Genomic DNA, 22526 nt, shown 5'->3' on the forward strand with positions numbered 1-22526 from the left:
ACTTCCAGGGGCCGGTATATTTAGTATAGTACGTGTTTATTTCTTATATTCTAATATATTTATAGGAGTGTCTATACGGCCTGGTCTATGGCTAGGTTGTTAGATATATCGACTATAGAGGGATCTAGGATTGCCGATTCTAGGTCCTTTAGATACTTTTCCTAGTTAGTATCCTTCTATATCTATTATCCCTGTTATTTATTCGGGGTATATACGTTTATTACGGTTTCTATATATTCGTAGTCGGAATCCGTCTATACCTAGCCTAGGTAGTAGTATTGGATCCGGTAACTAATATGCTCCGTAGCGAAGGTAAGGTTAAGCGTGGACCCGTCTTTATCCTATTTATATTTTTTCTATATAACTTATTCTATAGGTGTAAGTAGATATAGGAAGTCGTGGTAGCGGGTACGTAGTTCCCTTACTCTAAGTTCTTCCCTAACTATGGCTAGGCCTCTCTACCATCGGTAGTAGAGGTTAAAGTCTCCTAGGAGGATGTGTTACCCTGGTTCCATAGTACCCTCGAGTATCTCGTCTAGTATAAGTATACGTTATTAGTTATATATGTTATATATATATAGGGGGCCTATATCTATTTATAGGTGTAGTATTATCCTAAGGTTATCGCGCTCGGTATACAACCATAATAAGAGTAGTATTAACCTATAAATATAGAAGAGGACTCGTCTTTCTAGTCCTAGAGGGTATATAGTGTGGTATCCGGGGTGTATGGTTAGTTTACTCGTCTGGTAGTGTTTATAGGGTTCCTAGATAGCGAGTATTATGGCCCCGGTCTCTTCGAGGAGCGTCACCTAGTTCTCTCTTTTATATTATATATTTACCTATATAATTTAGAGTATATTCTAGTCCCTTATTAGGTACTAGAGAGTATATATACCTATATACTTATTCCTTAGAGGCGCGACTATCCTCGCGCGGTAGCGGCTTTAACTATGCCTTTTAGTCATCCTATCGTCTTCGGAATAGTCTACTATCCTACCTAACTATCTTCCGGAGGGGAGGTTAGGGGTATTATAAAGGAAGGGCTCGTGGTAGATATTATATTCTATAACTATCTTACGCCTGTCGCTTTTATCGTATAAATGTATTCTATAACCTATTTACGTTTTATACACGTTAACGACTATAACGGGTGTTTCCCGTCGTAGTTTAAATACTATACTATATCCCTATTTCTTAGTCTATCTCCTCGCGGTTTATAAGGGCACTTCTAGATGGCGTGGTCTCCACGGTACTATCCGCACTTAGTCTTCTATAAGTACCTTTATATAGTATGTCTATACCCTTAATAGTTAAAGCACTATATTATTACCTATACTCTATTCTATGGCTCGGCCATAAGGAGCTCTCCTTCTATTAGGAATCCCTTCTATATAATATGTTATACGAGGGCGGGGTCTCGGAGCTCTATAATTATAGTAGAGTGTTTTTTCGCCGTCGTCTTAATCGCCTATAGGTTCTTCTACCACGCTTTCATAATCTTAATCCCTAGGTATTTTCGCGCGTTGGATTATTCTATACGCGTAATATCCTCCGCTCTAATAGCCTATCCCCGCACGGGTACTATATATACTATAATTAGGTATATGGCTGCCCTAATAGACGCGCTAGGGAAGATACTACCTATCGCGTTCGGATCTCGCGAGATGTTTTACTATATAGTATTCGTTATAGTAGTAAGTACTATCCCACCTAGTATAACTTTAGTAGCCACGACGCTTAACTACATTCCTTTCTATTCGTTAATCTTATTTATAATTTCCTTTAGGGATACCTATTAGACCTACGCTAGCGTGTTCTTATCCTAGATTATAATACGTATACTATATACTCTATCTATGGTCCTAGTGGTCCTTAGTGCGGTAGCTCCGGGTATTACTATAATCTAAGCCCACGTATTAGGGCGCTTACCTTAGGATAGCTCTTCCTAGATTCTCCGTAGGCTAGCTTCCATTCGGTTAAGCCTACTACTAGGTTCCTCTCGTGGCGACTTCCTTTCTTCCTCCGTGATTCCTCTTAGGTTCTAGATAAGGTCCCGGAATATATAAAGGAGGGTCTTCTTTCCCTTCTCGGCGTCCCTCTCTACACGTATTACCTAGTATTTAATTTTATCTAGGAGGGTCTCCCCTCTCGGGGTCCCCTCGGTCTAGGTTATCTATAGCGCTTCGCACCCTTAGTTAGTTCCTATATTTTAGATAGGTGTCTGGCTGTCCACATTAATGTTACTATATGGCCGTTTCTACCATACTAGTGGGGGTATATCTAGCGTATACCGGGGTGTTACGATGCCTAAGGCCGCCATGGTTATTAGTTAAGGGTAGCCCTTAACTAATAAAAGGGGGTCGGCGTATTAGTATTTATTAGATATGGTCTATGCTCGTGTTATCGAAGAGTCTTCGAGCGTATATATATAGTATCTCTATACGTCGGTATCATCGCGTATTATACGCTATACGTACGCACGTGTATCGGAGGTTATTATACTCGGTGTACTCTATCGTTTAATGTATATAAATCGCTGTTTTACCCCGAATTGACTAGTTTAGTCTATTGGGGTGTGAGAAGTTTTTATATATATATATATAGATTAAGGGGGTATATAAGTTTTATATATATAATAACCTTATAATCTATTATATATATAATATATAAGTTATATAGAATAAGAGTCTAGCTCTACTCTATTCTATTCTATAGAAGTATATTCTCTAGTATTCTATAGAAGAGTTCTAGTTCTACTCTACTCTAGAGCTATTCTAGCTCTACTCTACTCTAGAGCTATTCTAGCTCTACTCTACTCTAGAGCTATTCTATCTCTACTCTATTCTAGAGATAACTAAGCTCTATTCTACTCTAGAGACTAGACTAGACTCTATAACTTCTTTAGAGACTATAGACTAGAAGAGTTATATTAATATAAGCTAGTACTAGCTTATATTAGATTAAGTAGGAATCGGAAGTATATAGATAGAGATAATATATTAGTTAATATATTAGTTCTTAGTATACTAAAATAGACTATTATAGATAATTTCGGATATTTATAGAATACTATTAGTATTTAGTATACTATTTAATATATATTATCGATTCTTAATAATAACGCACGTAAATTATATATATATAGACCTTTCTATAGCTATAGATAGTCGTCTCTTTAAGCCTTTTAATTAAATATACTTTATATACTATATATTATATCCCTTAGTCTTATTCATTCAAGATACCTTCTATACTATCTATTCTTCTAAGGGTATTATATATATCTATTCTATATATACCCTTTTAACTCTTATAATAATAATATAATAATTCTTTATATACTCTTAGACTTCTTAAAAGAAAGATATATATTTATTTCTACTCTAGTTCTAGAGGTATAGACATTCTTCTAGAGTAGAAATAGAGATAACTCTAGAATAGAGATAAGCTAGAGTATAATAATCTCTATATTAGAGATATAGTAATATCTATAATATATATAGATATATATCTAGAGTATAAGTAGCTCTAGAATAACTATATAGACGTTTCTCTAGAGTAGAACTAGCTCTAGAGTAGAAGTAGACATTTCTCTAGAGTAGAACTAGCTCTAGAGTAGAGGTAAAATAACGTCTATAGATATATAACCTCTATATTAGAGGTATAATAACGTCTAGAGTAGCGATATAATATCCTCTAAAATATAATAGATACTTATTTATCTATTTAATAGATCTATCTTCTCTAGAATACTTTTTATAGAGTTCTTCTAGAGTTTCCCTTTACTCTAGAAGTCTTATATAATAGAATATATAAAGTAATAGTATAAACTATTTTTTATATATTATATCTATTATAATAAACTCTATAAAATAGATATTCTCGCTAGCTATAAGTATACTAGATAATTTTCTAAGGGTTCCAGGGCCTAGAAACTCTAAGTATACTATTCAAATATTATAGAGATAGAATATATCCCTATAATAAATAATAGAGTCCCCTTTAATATAATAATTAAAAGGTTCCCTTTATATATATATATAGATAGAGGTAAATATATATATATATAAAGGTCTAGAGTATATAGTAGGATAGAAGTTATACCTTAGATACTAGGTAATCTCTATTACTAGAGGCCTAGCTAGTAGGGACTATACGCTAGTAGATCTCTTTCTATTAAGATAACTTAATAGAGGTAAGCCGTATAATTTATAATAAATAGTTAAATATAAGCTATAAGCCTCTAGGCTTATAACCTATAAAAAGGGTAGATATAAATAGATATATAATATTCCTTAGATAAGGAATATATATCTAAATAGAGTTATATAATAGAATCTAGCTATAATAGACTATTATATAATAAATGGATTAGCGGAGTATAGCTTAAAGATAATAAGAATATAGTATAATTCTTAAAGTAAAGACTAGATAGAGAGATAACTAAATATATAGAGAGACCGTTCCTTCATTAGGAAAGATACGGCGCTCCTAATGCTTCTAGGTATCCCGGTACTTCTAAAGTTATCCTAAATGGGTCCTAGTACTTCTAGAGTTATCCTAATCCTCCCGGAGTTATCCCGGTCCTTCTAGAGTTGTCCTAGTTCTTCTAGAGTCGTCCTAGTCCTTCTAGAGTCGTCCTAGTTCTTCTAGAGCTATTCTAGTTCTTTTAGAATTATTCTATTAAATATTAAGAAAACGTTTAATTCTATTATATACTAGTATATATAGTAACATTCTACTATATACCGGCGTAGTATAGTAATACTACTTTATATTATAACTATACTTCGAGTATCTAGGAATATTCTATAATATACCGGTGTATAGTATATTAGAATATCCCGTTATATACCGGTATATATAGTAACGTTCTACTATATACCGGTATATAATTATAATACTACTTTATACTACGACTATACTTTAAGTATCTAGGAATATTCTATAATATACCGGCGTATATCGGAATATTCTATTATATACTAGCATATATAGTAACGTTCTACTATATAATAGTATAGAATAAATATCTTATTTCTCTTTATATATAGATATATATAGATATATAATTATAAGTAAACAGCGGTTTATATTTATACTACTATACTATATAGTCTCTTAGAAGCTAATTAACTAACTACCTTACTTACTTCTATACTACTATATCTCTATAGAATTAAAGTATACGCCTATTACTAGTATATTAGATATAGCTATCTCTACCGTAGCTATATCTTCTTTTTCTAGGTCTAAGGCTTATATTCTTATACTTTTAATTACCTTATCTAATACGGTAAGTCTAGCCTTAACCTCTAAATAGTCTAAAATTAAAGTATACGTATATACTATAGGCCGATATTATCTATAGTAATAATATCTTATACTTATCTACGGCCACGTCTCCTTACGTAAGTATTAGTCTACTAATACTATAAAACTAGTAACTATTAGGTCTTATCCTTTATAGATCTACGAAGCTAATACTAGTAGAATATATAGAGAATCCAACTTAGTCAATCTAAATAATCTATATACCTTATTTAATTCGGACATACTTAGGCCGGCTAGTAAATATACTAATATTTTCGCTTATATATATGGACGTAGTACCTATATATATTAGTAAATTACGTTACTAGTAGATAGTATAAACACTTATTAAGTATAGAAATATTAGGCTTACTAGTATAATATATATAAGTACGATTTTCTCTAGGTAGTTAGCGGATATTTATTACGCGTGTCTAGTACTTTTATTATAAATATTATTATTAATAAAGTTATAGATCTAGTTTACCTTCGAAGCGTGTTTATTAGCTAGTAATACTATCTCCTTTTATATAGTCTTATCTAGCTATAGAAGTACTTCGCATACGGGATTAGTAATTATCTTACTTAGTATACTATTATTACTATCCCTCTAACGCGTAAGCGTAATATTAATTTACTTATCTTCTATCTTTTTATTAGTAAGGTATATAAGTAGTATATATATAGTAGCTAGCCTAGCCTAGTAGTAGTATACGTTAAGCCTAGACCTAGTACCCCTATTTAATTTACTCTAGGCGGTAGATTATATCTATAAGTCCCGCGGCGTTCTATTAGACTATAGATTATTAAACTATTTACCTCTATTCTTGTATAACCGTATAATTATCTTCTCTAGTTCTATAGCTAGGATAGATATAAACTCTACTACTAGCTTTAATATTATAGATAGATATATCTCTCTATTAAACTATTTAGTTAGTAGTCTCTATTATAGAATAAATAGTAAATACTAATCGGCTACTATACGTAGTATACGCTTACCTTCTATGGTTTCTAATACTCTATAGACTATTACAGCTATCGTATCTACTAGCTTACCTTTTATTAAACTAAGAAGTTTATTTAACTATATTATAATAATCTTTCTTATAGTTTTATTCTATAGGCTCTCGAATACCCTTTTAGTAGTATTATTATTAATATAGTCGGGTAACTTATCCAGAGTATCTACCTCGATAGCTACTAGAATATCTACTAGACTATTTAAGAGGGGTGTTATACTAACCTATATACTAAATATAAAGGTATTATATATTATATATTTATACTATTTTATATTAGGGTTCTTTATAGAATAGAACTTATCTACTATTAATATACCGAGGAATGCTACTTCGCGAGTTTAAGTGTTTTTAGTACTAAATTTTTTCACCCTCTTTATTCTTATAACCACGTGTTCTATAAAAGATTTAAGATATTAGAGTTCTATACTCTAGATAGTACTATAGATTATATAGTTCTTCGTATATTGCGACGGAAATTTAGTAGTAGCGCTTCTATTAATAGAAATCGACTATACTCTAATAATATACTTCTTATTAGTCTTGAATTTAGTAGTATTACTAATATTAACGCTATATTCCCATTCGGGGTGTAGGTATCTCTTAGCTAAGTATTATCGGTCTATATACGAGAATTATTAGATACTAGGGGCGTTAGTAAGGGTTTTTAAGTACGCTAGCTATACTATTATCTTTATTAGATTCTATTTATTAATCTAATTAGTAAATATACTATCCGTATTATTATATATCTATTTAAAGCGCTATAGCTAATACGCTATTAGAAGGGACCTTAGATAGTATAGTATAAATAGTCCTTAAAGGCGGGGTATATAGATAAAATTATTAGTCTAGCTACACGGACATTTAATCGGATATAGAGATTATATCGGGTACTTTCTATCTATACCCGAGTCTTAAGTCGGTTATAGATAATTTCCTAGATTAAGTTCTATATTATCGCGTAGAAAGTCCTAATAAAACACGAGGCGGATAAACGTTATAAGCATGATTATCTTCTCTAGCTCTAGACTATCTACTAAGATCTAGTACTTCTATAGACCTACCCGCTACTTAAATATAGTAACTACCGCGAGTAACTAGCTAGCCTATAGCCTATATAACCTACTTATACTAAAGGCTAGATATAGAGTAGATATATGGCCGAACTCCTTTATTAGATCGTCTAGTATAAGTCTAAATATACTTATAGTAAGTAACCGTATCTCTTCCGTATAATAAGAGATAGCTTAGACTACTTTATTAGAGTTATTAATAGTAAATATTCTATAGATATATTAGTATAGTAGTATATATTCCTACTTACTTCTTAGTATAATTTACGCTTTCTATAGTTTCGTACTAATATTATTATCTACCGGAATTAAGTTCTCTATATCTAGCTTTACTTTATCTCTATTAGAGTTATTATCTATAGAAAGAATTTTAAAGTCAAGGCCGTTTGCTAATATACTATCTAATATATATCTACTATATAAATTATCTACTAATCTAAATAGTTCCTAGTTTTTACGTGTCTACTAGTCGATATCTAGTAATATAATATATTCTAGTTTTAGACGTTTCGGAGAATTAACTAGGTTTACTATATTATCTAAGAGTATCCTCTTTATTTCTAGTAGCCGTAGATAAGTCTCGCTAGTATCTAGAGGTATAACGGTATTTATAGGGGAATTATCTATATTAGTAATTATAGCCATATCTATCTTCGATACTACTCTAATGTTAGTATCTAGAACTATATATATATATATATATCTAAGTATACTAGCTACGTTATCTTCTATTTTAGTATCTTCTATATTCTCTTTCTCTATATATTCTAACGGTAACTATAGCTACGTATCTATACCTATAGTATCTTTATCTAGTTTAGCCTCTATTATATCTATAGTTATAACCGTTAGTACTAACTTACCATTTATAGCCGTAATATACTAATTAAATTCTCTAGTAACGGTTTCCTTAACTATTCTATAGAGTATAGTAGTATCTATACTACTAGTTTCAAGCTCTATTACTACTTCTTTACTTACTATCTTAATAATAGTAGCCCTATATATATTATAACTTATTTCGGGTATTAGGTATAGGTCTTAGAGGTACTAGATATAAGGTAGGAGGGTACTAATACTTAAGGCCTCCGTACGTTATATATACGTGTTACGGTTAGCTATTCTATAGCTAGTAGTTAAACTAGGATAGTCGTGACTCTTATTATATCTATCTATTTCTATATATAACTTAGACTATAGGTTGTAAGACGGCGTTAATAGCGATAAGATATAAAAACTAGATTTAGATAGTAGAAGTTAAGTTACTATGTTTAGTAATTATAATATAATTTTAATAAGTATAGAGAAAGTAAAGTATATAAGTAAATATTTAATTATTAGAGTAGATCTTATATAATTATAGTTATAGTAATAATATAGCTAGTAGAACCGGGCGTATCCTAACGTAAACTAGGTAGACGCCGGCTTATACTAGTATTATAATATCTTAACTAAATATATATACTATAGTTATATAGCTAGTAGAATCGGGTATATACTAATATATAGTAGGTAGAAGCCGTCTTATATCGGATTATATTACCTTAGCCAAGCACGCACGCTACTCTTACTACCTCTAGCACCCTTTTTATTATTCTATTAGTCTTTAAAAGCGATATCTATATTCTCTATGTCTAAGGTACTTTTAAGGCTTTTAAAGTTACTATCTTTAGAGCTTATAGATTGGTCTTACGACTTTCTAGATACTAATAGTAGTATATATAGTATCGCTAGAGGAAGGGTTAAGTCGTTTAGGTAATACTATCTACTATCTATAATACTATCTCTATGGGTATCTCTACCGTTATAGATAGTAGCTTTCTATTACTATTATTATACTAATTATAGTAAGTATAGTATTAGAGACGGAGGGGCGGATTTATTCGAGCGTAACCTATATATAGCCGTCTATACTATTATATACTAGTCGCTGGTTTATATTTCGTTTTACTTTAGATATACTATCTATATTCTATCTAAGGCTAAGGAGTATTATACTATTACTATATTCTAGGATATATTTAATTACTAACTATAGGAGCCATCTAATATCTACCTCTAGTTCTATTTTACTTATTATATACTTAACTACTAGTATAATAGAATACATGGTAGTATAGCTCTAGTTAAGTACCCTCCTAGTCTTTATTACGTATTAGACCCTAATTTACTATATAAATACTACTAAATTAATACACGAAGCGTTACTATAGTCTTTCTACTAGTTAGATATAGATACTAGTATTTTAAGGAATACGTTATCGTTAAACCTAATCATAAATTTAATTTTTCTTATAGTATATATATTAGTAGACTATAGAACTACTATAAGTATAGACTATAAGATCGTAGTATACGAGAGCTATAAGGTTATAATAAATAGAGGTTATAAGATCGTGATAGGCGGAGATTATAAGATTATAATAGATAGGGATTATAAGGTTATAGGATATAGAGCTATAATTACACGCCTCTTCTTATACTTAGAGATAGTTTTTCTATAATATATAGTTTTCTATACTATAGTACGTACCTAGTCGTAGATATAGTATAGCGCCTTTATCTCTATATACTCTACTACTCTTTTCTATACTACTAGGAATTCGCCCGCTACCTTATTAATAATCTTATATACTCTTTTTATACCGAGCTCGTTCTTAGTTTAATATCTATAGTCTATAAGTAGAGTAGCTATATATACTTCTATATATAGCTACCTTATACACGCCTCTATAGCTTTATACTTTACTTATATATCTAGGCTTAAGATACGAAGTAGTACTATAGTAATTACTATATTCGGATGGTTACTTTATTATAGAATCGGATTTAATATATTAATCATATATAGTTAACGTGTATAGTTAATATAGTATTTATAATTTATAGACTAATTATATAGTATATACGTAGTATATTATAGGCGTAAGAAAGATAGAGATATAGGTTAGACGATAGAGGTAGAAGCCGTAATAATAAGGCATCTACTAGGTGAATCTTATTTATATTCTTATTATTCCTTAAACACGCGTTTATAATATATATATAACTTAGCATGGCGTGGTCGGGCGTGTAGTTATTTACTTTATATTATCTAATACCCTTAATAGAATTAGATAGCTATAATTCTTATCTTATAATATTATATCGTAGGCGACTACGTCTAGAACGGTATATGGCTATATATATATAAGGTACCGTGTTAGTCTTATTCTATTTTATATTTATATACTTATCCCTAGGTACTCTCCGAGTATTATAAGTCTATATTTTATTATATTTAAGTATTATATCTTTCTATACTTTTAAAGTACACGATATTTAGATTTACTATATTCCGTATATATTATAGTTAAAGTCTAAAGGTAGAGACTTTAATTAGGGCGTATATTTTTTTATATTTTCTCTTTAGATAGTAATATCTCCTAATATAAAGGCTAGAAGTAGTTTTAAAAGTATAAAGAGAATAACTAAAGGAAGTCTATATTATTAGGCCGGGGCTTATAATAGATATAGAATTATATTTATTTCTTAATTAGTCGGTACTAGTTAATGTATCTAGTGGCGCTATATTATCTAATAGCGCGTCTATACTAGAGTAGACGTAATAGAAATACCCTTAATAGATCTTTAATAGAGCTAAACTATCTATCTAGTAGAATATTATAACTATATCTAAAATAAATATAGAGGTATACTTACTAAGAAGCCGTAACTAAGTAGCCCTAATATATAAGTCTAATTATATACTATTACTAATTAACTTCTATATCTTTATATATTATAATACCGCTATCTTAGTTGGTATCCTCGTAGTCTCTATCGTCCTAGCCGCTAGTAGTTACTTTATTAGTAGTATTAGTTCTAGTAGTATTAGTTCTAGTAGTATTAGCTCTAGTAGTATTAGCTCTAGTAGTATTAACTAGATTATTACCATTTATACGTGCTAGTAATTTAGTATAGCTAGAATAATAACGCCGAGTATAACTAGTAGTCTTATAATTATAGTAAAACGTACCTATAAGCGTCTTAGGTTTAGGGTAAATATTAGCTTTATAGCTAATATTCTAATAGTTATTATATATATATATCGACCCTCTTAGATACTTAATAGACTTATATTCTTTAACGTTATATTTATAGTAGACTAGCGGCTTACGGGGCTTAGTACTATTAGTAGTTTATTAATTACTTTATTCTCCCCTCTCTCTAATACTAAGTATAGAGTAACTATATTAGAGATTAGGTATATTAGAGGGTAGAGGGAGGCTATCTAGATCGGGGGTCGTGCACGTGTATATCGTATAAATCTTAGAGTACTTATTCTATATCTCGCCAAGTACGCTATCTAGGACTTTCTACCTCTTAAGAGATATAAAGTTAGTAATAATAACTATTATCTATTTAGCGCGCGTAATAGTAATAATATTATAGTTTACTTCTAAGAGGAAGCTAAAGCGATTGGTTTAGACCGGGTTAATAAGGACTATATCGTTATTATAACCCTAAGAACCGTCCTATAAACGCTATTAGATAAGCTTCTATACTAGCTTAGGTAGAGTATTAAATTAAGCTTTATCCGCTATAGTAAGTATAGTTAGAAGCGAGTTTCTAACTATCCCTTTAAATAGATTACGTTAGGTAGCGTATATAGAAATATAGAGTACGCGATTAAGTATAATACTATAATAGAAGAGCTTAGTAATAATCTACTAAGTAAAACGTAATAAGTCTATATTATATATTAAGTTATTTACTATATACACGTAATCCCTATTAACGTTAGTATATATAATATATTAATAGCTATAGATTCTAAATATTTATTAAACGGTCTCTACGAGTAGTATATTAATATTATTTATTATATAGGGCGAGGTCGTTAGCTCGCCTAAGTAAGTAATTAGTAATATAACGTTTATTATTCTAGGAACTAAGTATTCTAACTCGGTAAGGCAAGTAGTTAGAAAACTATATTATATCTAGCGCTTTATAAAGGAGATTCTCTAGTTCGCGGTCTATATATTAGTACTATTATACTAGTAGGTATCGAGCTAGTATAGGTCGCTAATATAAATAAATATCGGTTACTATTCTATAGTAGTATAATTAACGATAATTCTAAGTATATTACTTTTAAGGATATATATAGCCTCTTCTATTATAACTAAAATTAGATATATATTATAGGCTACCTTAGCGATATTTATAATATATAGGGTCTCTATATAAATCTAGATATAGATAGTAACTAGGTCCTAGATAGCGAGGTATAGCTCATTTATTCTATTATACTTCTTCTTAGATATATCCTTATTATAAGCGTAATATTTATAGATAGTATATAATAGTTAAGCCGTTTCTTTCTCGAAATTCTTAGAGATCCATTTATATTAGTATTAAGATTTAATAAGTCTAACGACCTCGAGTATAATATAACTAGTATATAGTTCCTATAGACGAGCACGGAGATCCGTACTATATTCTAATAGTTATTTACTATAGTCGGCCTAGGCTTACGTAAGGATAGTACCATCTATTATATTATTCTAGGTTAGCCCGATAAGAGGGTCGCCGTAATAAGATAGTCTAGCTATAGTAAAGAAAACCTCTTAATTAATAGCTTTGGGGCATCTTTAAAGAATAACTAGTATCTTTAGAGACTTATAGTAAGTAAATATATTACTTATATATTTATATACTTTTCTTATAGCGTTGTCGTAGGTTTCGTTAGTTAGGCTAATAATAATATATATATATATTCTATATATTTAGATAGAACCTAGTATAGAAAGGTACGCTATTACATCGCTAGATAGAATAACTACCTTAGTAGTATAAGTAATAATAGAAGTACTATTTATTTCGTTAATTAGAAGTATAGCTAGTAGTAGATAAAGCTATAAATAGCTCTTACTAGCTCCTCCATAGCCGTGAAGTAGAAACTAAGCCCTAAGTACGTCCGTTATCTATATATATATATACTATTATTAGAGAGATAGTTCTAAATATATAATATCCTAGAGATCGTAGAATCTTTTATAATCTTTAATATAGTGGTTATAGTCGATAGATTAAAGATTTAGATAGTTATTACTAAGTATTAGATTCTATATAGAGGGTAGTAAAGGGAATAGAATACTAGAGTAGACTTTAGATAATATTAGAAGTATATATATATTAGTAACGGGGCTAGTAATAGAACCTTCGTCGCTAATAATATCGTGACTATATTCTATATTTATATTCTTATTATTATCTAGGGATATAGATAATTTAGAAAGAGTAATAAGGGTATTCTAAGGCTCCGTACTATAATCTAGAATCTCGTTATTAGAGTTAGAGGACCTATATATTAGAGATATAGATACCGAGTCTACGATAATATTAAGGACTATTATATTAAATATATTCTAAGCGGCGTGGTTATCTACGCCGCCGTCTCTAGAAGCTTATATAGTATAGTAGGTTAGTTTCTAGTACGTATTAATATATTACTTAGTAAGCTTATTATAGATTTATATACTAACTAAAGCTAGAAGGTTCGTAAACCCTATAAGCGTAGTAAGAGATAACCTAATTATACTTAAACTAGTATCGCTAGTCTAAATAAAATGTTTAGGATAAGCTTAAGTTATATTAGTAACCGTATCTATTAATATAATTAGTACCTTAGATACTTTAGAAAGATATCTAACCTTATTAAAGACTTTTAGAGCGAGGCATTTAAATAGAAGAATATCTAGGTAAAATTAAAGGACTTTAAAGCGGTATGTATCGTTATTATAATCCTTTAAATCTACTTTAAGGTACCTATAACTACCTAGTTCTATATAATAGAATCCTTTTGTATTAATAGAATAGATAATAGCTAAGAGCGCCTAAGTAATATCTAAGAGCTAGATATATCTAATAGTAATATCTTAGAATTAGGATAATAGAAGATCTATCTATTTATCTTATAAGGTACTTATAGTAATATATATTAGATAGTCGAATTTCTTATTAAATAACTCGCGGTAGAGAATAGAGATCTAGGGCTAAGTATCCGGCCTACTTAATATACTATATTATATATAGAGAGTAGTAACTTCTATATACCATAAATTAATCGGATTACTCTCTAGTTTAAGCTTATTATTAAAGCCGGTAAGATCTATAGAGTTATATAGCGGTAGTAAGATATAAACTATAGTATAAGTACCTAGATCTTCGAAGAATTACTTTACTTATTTATATATTATATTAGGTCTAATATATAATAGAATAGTAAAACCTATACTAAGAAGCTCGCTAGCTATAAGTTTAATAATCTAAAAGTCGTAAGAGTCTTTATAGAGGCTAGTATTAGTATATAGTATATTAGCTTTATCCGCTTCGCTTATAATAAGATTAGAAAGTTTAGAAAAATACTTAATAAAGTTATCTACTTACTTAATCTTAAAGATCTATACTATAGAGTAGTTAGATAATAGAAGGATATTAGTATAATTAAAGCGGAGTAAGCTTATTAAGAATACTAATTTCTCTTTATTAATCTATTAGAAGCGAGTATATAACTTAATCTAAGAGTAGTACTTAGGGAATTTAAGGAATCTATATATATAACTAATCGACTCTTTAAAGCCGTAACCTTTACTATAAGCCTTAAATACTACTAGCTTAAGCTTAGCTTAAGTTTTCGCTTATTCCTACTTAAGTCTATCTATTTCTCTACTAATACTATAGATATTTCTAAAGGTTAACTATAGATTACTCTATATAAGAGAGATCTAATAGATAGTATAAGTAGAAACGGGAGTCTTACTACTTTAGACCTTCTTAAGTTTATACTTATTATTAGAATAGTAGTTACTAATAAGTATACTAAAGACAAGTAGTTTATTATCGGTTAAGATAGTAGTTATATTATAAGCTTCGACTTAAGTATAAGACTTAGCTTTAATATAAGGATTAGCTTAAATATAAGGCTTGGCTTAAATATAAGGCTTAGCTTAAATATAAGGATTAGCTTAAGCGTAAGGTTCGATTTAAATATAAGACTTAGCTTAAACGTAAGGCTCGACTTAAATGTAAGGCTTAACTTAAGTATAAGGCTCGGCTTAAATGTAAGGCTTGACTTAAGTATAAGGCTCGACTTAAATATAAGGCTTAACTTAAATATAAGACTCGGCTTAAACGTAAGGCTTAATTATATTAAGCGTAGACTAGTTCTAAATATTACTAAATATAACGAGTTCTTAATCTATATTATAAACTATAAATATAACCTCGTTAACTATTATATAGAATAGACCTTAAGGGTTAATAGAGTCAAGTTCGACGTAGCGTTTATATATAGTTATAATTAATATAGAATAAAGTATAGAAGGTAAGATTTAGATTTAAAAACTAAGATAAGTAGAGAAAAGGTTTATAGAAGTTTTCTTTTATAATATAGAGATAACTAAAGGAAGCTAAGATTAACGTAGGCTAAAGTAATAGTAGCTTAAGTAGTTTATAAAGTAGGGTAGTATACTACTATTATATAAGTCTAGTAGCTTACTAACTAAGTATATAGTATATTATAGAAGGCTATTAAATTAGAGCTTAGGTAAATATAGATATAAGTAAATAGTATTATATAAAAGTTTAGCCGTCTAATATACTAACGCTATAGATACTAAGTCTATCTTCTAAATTCTATAGTAACTATCTCTTCTAGGTAGTAAGATATTACTAGCTATATCTTATCTATTCTATTTATAGTAGAGATACTATATATCCGTTAGTATACTAGCGTACGTATCTAACTACCGCTTAAATATAACTTACCTTATACTATAATATATACTATTAAGCTAATATTATACTAATATTTATAGGTTCGTATCTATAAACTTCTCTTCTATAATATTAAAACTAGTAATATTATCTAGTAATAGAACTATATAAGAAGAAGGCGGACTTAGTATATCTAGTTATATATAGACTTCTACTATCGCCTTAATAACTACTACGCTAGTAGGCGCTTTCTCTCTAGCCCTAAATAGTATATAATATTGGACTTTTATACGTTCGCTCGAACTCTTAAGTATACTAGTATTATATATTGATTTATAAGGTAATTAGATTATAATTACTAGTATATTAATATTAATAGGTAGAGTAGACGGGATAGTAGCGCTTAACTCTTCTAATATAACGTTAGCTAGCTAATAATATAATAGGTAAATATACTAGTCGCGTTATTATTAACGTCTATCGTCTAAGTAGATAAAGCGTTAACTATATCTATATTAAGTAGACTAGGGCGTACCTATATACTATTAATAAAAGATCTAAATCTAGTAAGGTATCCGCTATATATATAACTCTATATATAACTAATAACTAAAAACCTAAGATATATAAATAGTATTAGGTCTACGGAAGAGCAATAGTATTATACTAGTATATACTAGATATACTAGTATATATTAGTATACGCCGCTTAGTCGTTATAATATATTAATATATACTAATATCTATTAGTATATATATATCTTAAGCTTATCTACGCGCGCTAGACGGAGGAATTCTACTACTATACTTATAGCGCGACGTTTCTATATAGTTAGATTATAGTTAATATATTATAGTAGGCTTCTAAATATACCGTTTATATCGCCCACGCGGAAAACTACCCGATCTAGTCCTAAGTCTAGTACCTATTTAATAGTCTACTATAATACCTAGTCTAAACTATTCTTATAAAGAACTATATTACTTAACTTGCTTAGTAGAATCGGGTATTCTAGATAGACACGACTATGCCTATAACCGTCTACGTCCTCTAGTATATCTATAGATAAGCTAATAAATTCTAATAGTTTATTTATACTAAGATCTACTATATTATGTATTTTTATACTCTTAATATTTAATAGCGTTATACTATTCTATATAGCTATTATTAGTACTAGAGTAACCCGAGTATAATCATAGATAAGGACTATAGATATACGTATATAATACGGCGGCACGGCTACTTTAGAAGATATAGATACTAGTAGTCTAATAGTTAAATAACTAGGTTAGCTAGATATATTAGGCGGGTTTATAGAGTATATATAATATTATAATAGCTTGTCTAGCCCGGGGCATCGTTTTAATATATATAATAGTATTTAGCTAACCGCCGCTAGTTACGTATAAATACTAAGAATATAGTATTAAGTTAATATATAGTATCTACCTATAAAATAGTATAACTACTATTAATAAATATATATTTATCCGCAACCGTCTGGAGGTAATACTCTCATTTTATATAGTGGTCCTTTACTTCCTTACTACGTAGGTTTAGTAATAGACTAGTAAATTCCTCTTAAATTAACTCTTCTATATATACCCGAAGTTTCTATCTATTAGACGCTCTAAATATATAAAGTATATTAAGACTCGCTTCTACTTGGCTATTTATTCGCGGCTAGCTAGATATAGCTATAGATAGATAGAATAGAGAATAGAGTATATTACTAGGGTAATAGAGAGATAATATATATACTCTATATAATAGATGTAGGTATAACACGTATATTACGGCTATATTAACGTAAGTAGTCTATATAGTTATTAGTAATAACTCGTTAATTTAATAGAGGCGGGGAAACATATAACTAGTATCCGATTCTATACTAATATAGAGCACGTAAAATAACGACGTTAAATATATAATACTCTATACATAATATTAAGTATAATAGATAATAGCCCTACTCTAGTAATACCATCTATATATAATAAAAGAGTAGTATAGTATATAGACATGATAGGATAGTAGACCGTCTTTACGACTATATAGATCTACTACTAAAGAGAAATACTATAAGATCTAGTATATACTATTATAAATATACTATTATCTATTATATTTAGGTATACTAACTTAGCGTATATAAAATATAGATAACTACTAACCTATTATAGTTCGCTATTATTTAAAGCCTAACGAGTAGAACTAAGGAATAATCAGTAGAAATAGTTAGATATAAGAGTTTTTAGTAATTAGAGAATAGTCTAGATAGCTTAAGAGAAGGATAGAGAACCTTCGTAAAGTATATACTTATATAATATTAATATATAAATATTTAAGAGAAGTATATAATACTAACTATTATCTCTATAATAGATTATTATTAATTAGTACTATTATTAAGAAGAGATAGACGAGCGTAATAATAAATAATTATAGTAGTAAACCCTTATATTAAACACGAACAATACAACATATTAGTACAGTATATTTATCTATTATAAGAATATACATCTAGTTACCATAGTTTCTAACAGTCTATATAAGAATATATATATTAATAATATAGTAATATAAGTCTAACTATACTTATAAGACTAGAGAAAGAATAAAGAAAGAGAAGAAGAAATATTAGAAGGGGGAGATACTTAAGAAAGACGTTTCCCTAGTAAGAGCGTTATATACCCGGTATATACTTATTTATACTTATTTATATAGACTCGTTATATACCCGATACTTATTTATTAATAGACTTATTACGTATCTAATACTTACTTAACTATAGACTTATTATATACCCGGTATCTAATAAGATATAAACGCAAATAACGAAAATATTAGAATCGGGTATAAGCTAGGTCTAGTAGACCTAGAGATATAGTTTGGATTTCAGGGTATTAATATATATAATCTATCTATATTAGGTTAATACTATCTACGTCTAGTTCTACCTATAAATAAGAATTCTTTAAGTTCTATATACCCCTTTTAGAGGCGTAGAGTTTTTATACTAGCTAGTAATTATTAGATAATAAGGAGGTGTATCCCTAGATACTCCTTAGCTAAAATTATAGATAGTTATTAAATATAATAATAATAATAATATTATTATATAACTAGGTAGAGTAGTTTACTCTATAGGCGTATACCTCCTCTAGTCTAAGCTATTATATAAGAAAAAACCTTTATATAAGGAAAAACTCCCTTCTCTCTATAACTATATCTCGTAAAACCTTTATATTATCTTAAGTATATAGCCGTTAGGAATATCTATAGGTCTATAATCTATAGTACTATTATTTTACCCTTAGATAGCACGTATAGAGTATAGGGGTTATTAGTTAAGGGTTACCCTTAACTAATAATTAGGGTTCTCCTAGAGTTCTTCCGGCGTATATTAGGGTCTATCTAGTATATACCTAGTTCCTTCTAGTATATATATCTAGGTCTATTAGTATTAGGGAAGAGGGAGGTATATAAGTATCTATCGGGCGATCTCCTTAGGGTACTTATTAAGCTACTATATAATATTAGAGGTCCTTATTATATAGATAAGCGATTATCTCTATATATAGAGGTCCGGGCATATTATAAGATAGTATTATATTATACCTCTCTAGCTATATACTTTATACTATAGAGATATATCTAGAACGCCCCTCTAGTATAAGTAGTATAGAAGTTCTATAACTTCTATTCGGGCTTAGAGAAGGATAGATACTTAGGCTTTTATAAGCCCCTTATATATCTATCTACTTAGTTCCTTCTATAGTCTCTAGATCTATTCTAGATATCTATTCTATTAGAATATCTAATAGATCCGGAGGACTTCCTTCTATTTATTCTAGGTCTACGACTATATAGCCCGTATAAGCTTCTAAGGGTTCTACTAGTCTACGGAGATATCCGGGTTATCCCCGATCTCCTATATAATTTAGTTTAAGTCTATCTCTATTAGACTCTTATATTATAGTTAAGTCTAGTCTATATATAGTAGTACTTAGTAGTAGATACTAACTTATATATATAGCGCGGCGAAGGTATATTCGGCGTGTCCCACGCGTTCCTATACTTATTATTTAGTAAAGTATACTACCCTCTATATCTAGTAGAAGTCTTATATACTTATTATATTTATCTCGCGCTATAGTAGTACTATATTAGTAGCTTTATATATACTAGATATAAGGCGGAGTATACGGTTCTATATAGACTTAAGCTTTATTCGCCTAGCCTACGTAAGGGCTATATACTAGTACTTATATCTATATATAAAGGCGGGTCGTGCTATAGAGACGTATAGCTAGCGCGCCTTATTCTAGGTGGTTCTCTATATAGAGGCCGTAATCTAGTATATAGCGGCTTCTACCTTAAGGGCCCTAGATACTATATATATAATCTATAGACCCTATTTAAGTTTATTATTAATTATAACGCTAAGTATATATATACTCTATATTAGTAGTTTAGTAAAAGCATCTATTCTAGAACGTTGCTCTCCTTCCTTAGTAGTCTATTTCCTATAGTAGTTAATAAAGTATATAAGTTAGTATTTCTTAGGGGCGAACTTTACTCTATGGCGCTTTACCTACTAGATATATCTCTTATAGTCTTATTTAAGGCGTTTATAGGTTAAACTAGTATTATTATTAATAGCTAGAAGGTATATATTATTAGCGTATCCTACTACCTCTATATATTATATCCTCTATAGAAGGTCTATAGTAAAGAAGAGGAAGAGAATTAGAGAGATAGTACTTTCTTATAGAATACCATATATCGTGTTCTTGTATTTACTTTAATATCTAGAGATATATATCTAGGTAATTCTTTTGGCGAGGAAGGACTATATAAACTTTATAATTTATTTAAGTATATATCTCTTCTATAGGTTATAGATAAGTCTTATATAGTTTACCTTATTAAATGCACTAGCTATATTAAGGGAGAGTAGTATTACTATACGTCTCTACTTCTATATAGTCTAGATAACTTTAAGAATATATTAGATAGTAGTAATTAGGGAGCTCCCGGTCTTCGCCTTCTAGTTCACTAGAAGAAGGTTATATTCTTATACTATAGTACTTATCTTCTTCGCGATTATAGTCTTAAGTATCTTACTAAGATAGAAGAGAAGGGTAATTAGTCTCTATCCTTTTAGAGAGTTAGGGTTCTTCTCTAGCTTTAGAAGTATAATAGTATAGATAGTCTAGAAGCTTTAGGGGTGGTACCTATTCTTAGTATATACCTAGAAGATAAGACTAATAAGTAGTAAGGTTATCTATATAGTATATTTAAGATATCTATTTAGTATTCTATCTAGTCTAGGCGCTTTATTATTCGGGAGTGTTTTAATAGTATTAAGTATATCTTCTTCTATAATCTCTACGGGAATATTAACCGCGTCTAGATATATATTATTATTAATATCTAATAGGTCTACTAGCTCTAGAGGGGGAAATATAACTTCTTAGAGGATCTCTATCTTTTCGGGGCTCGTGGTATATATCCTTTCCTAGTATATTAAGGGAGATATTAGTAGTAGTAGTATCGGTATATCCGCGCTCTTAGCCTACTTTACTATATACTATAGTTCTATGGCCTAGTATATATATTTATTAGTAATTATATACTATTATTTATATTATTTATTACGGAGGGTTCTATTATAAGATTAGATTACCTCTTTCTATTTCTTCTATACCTTAGTTATCTAGATATAGTATACACGTATATATAGTCTCTAGGCTTCCCTTCTACTTTTATATATTTAAGGTATACCCCTTATATCTAGGGGCTTATACGTTTAGTATAGTATATATTTATCTCTTAAGTTTTAGAAGGCTTAAAGAAGGACTTATACGGCTCTATCTATAGCCGGGCTATTAGATATATTAACTATAGAGGGATCTAGAATTACTAATTCTAGGTTCTCTCTATACTTCTTCTAGTTAGTATCTTTCTATAGCTATCTCCCCTATTATTTATTAGATATAGATATATCTATTACGGTCTCTATATATTCGTAGTTAGAGTCTATCTATATCTTACTAGGGCGGTAATATTATACTCTATAGCTTATATATTCTATAGCGAGGGTAAGGTCTGTGAAAAGGGCAGGTATAAATAGATATATAATATTCCTTATATAAGGAATATATATCTAAATAGAGTTATATAATAGGATCTAGCCGTAATAGACTATTATATAATAAACGGATCGGCGGAGTATAGCTTAAAGATAATAAGAATATAGTATAATTCTTAAAGTAAAGACTAGATAGAGAGAGAACTAAATACATAGAGAGACCGTTCCTTATATATTCCTCCTTATA

The 22526-nt window shown here is 29.4% G+C and overlaps 1 protein-coding gene across 1 annotated transcript; it reads right to left on the minus strand.

Moving 5' to 3' along the window:
• Positions 1 to 22296: 22296 nt before the first annotated feature.
• Positions 22297 to 22526, minus strand: EJ05DRAFT_480612 (uncharacterized protein; the record flags this gene model as incomplete). The annotated part of the gene is made up of 1 exon (XM_033744898.1): positions 22297 to 22526. A coding segment is annotated over one exon (162 nt), but the record flags the coding sequence as incomplete, so codon positions are not given.

Source organism: Pseudovirgaria hyperparasitica (genome assembly GCF_010093815.1).
Source record: "Pseudovirgaria hyperparasitica strain CBS 121739 unplaced genomic scaffold EJ05scaffold_21, whole genome shotgun sequence".
Lineage (NCBI taxonomy): Eukaryota > Fungi > Ascomycota > Dothideomycetes > Acrospermales > Acrospermaceae > Pseudovirgaria > Pseudovirgaria hyperparasitica.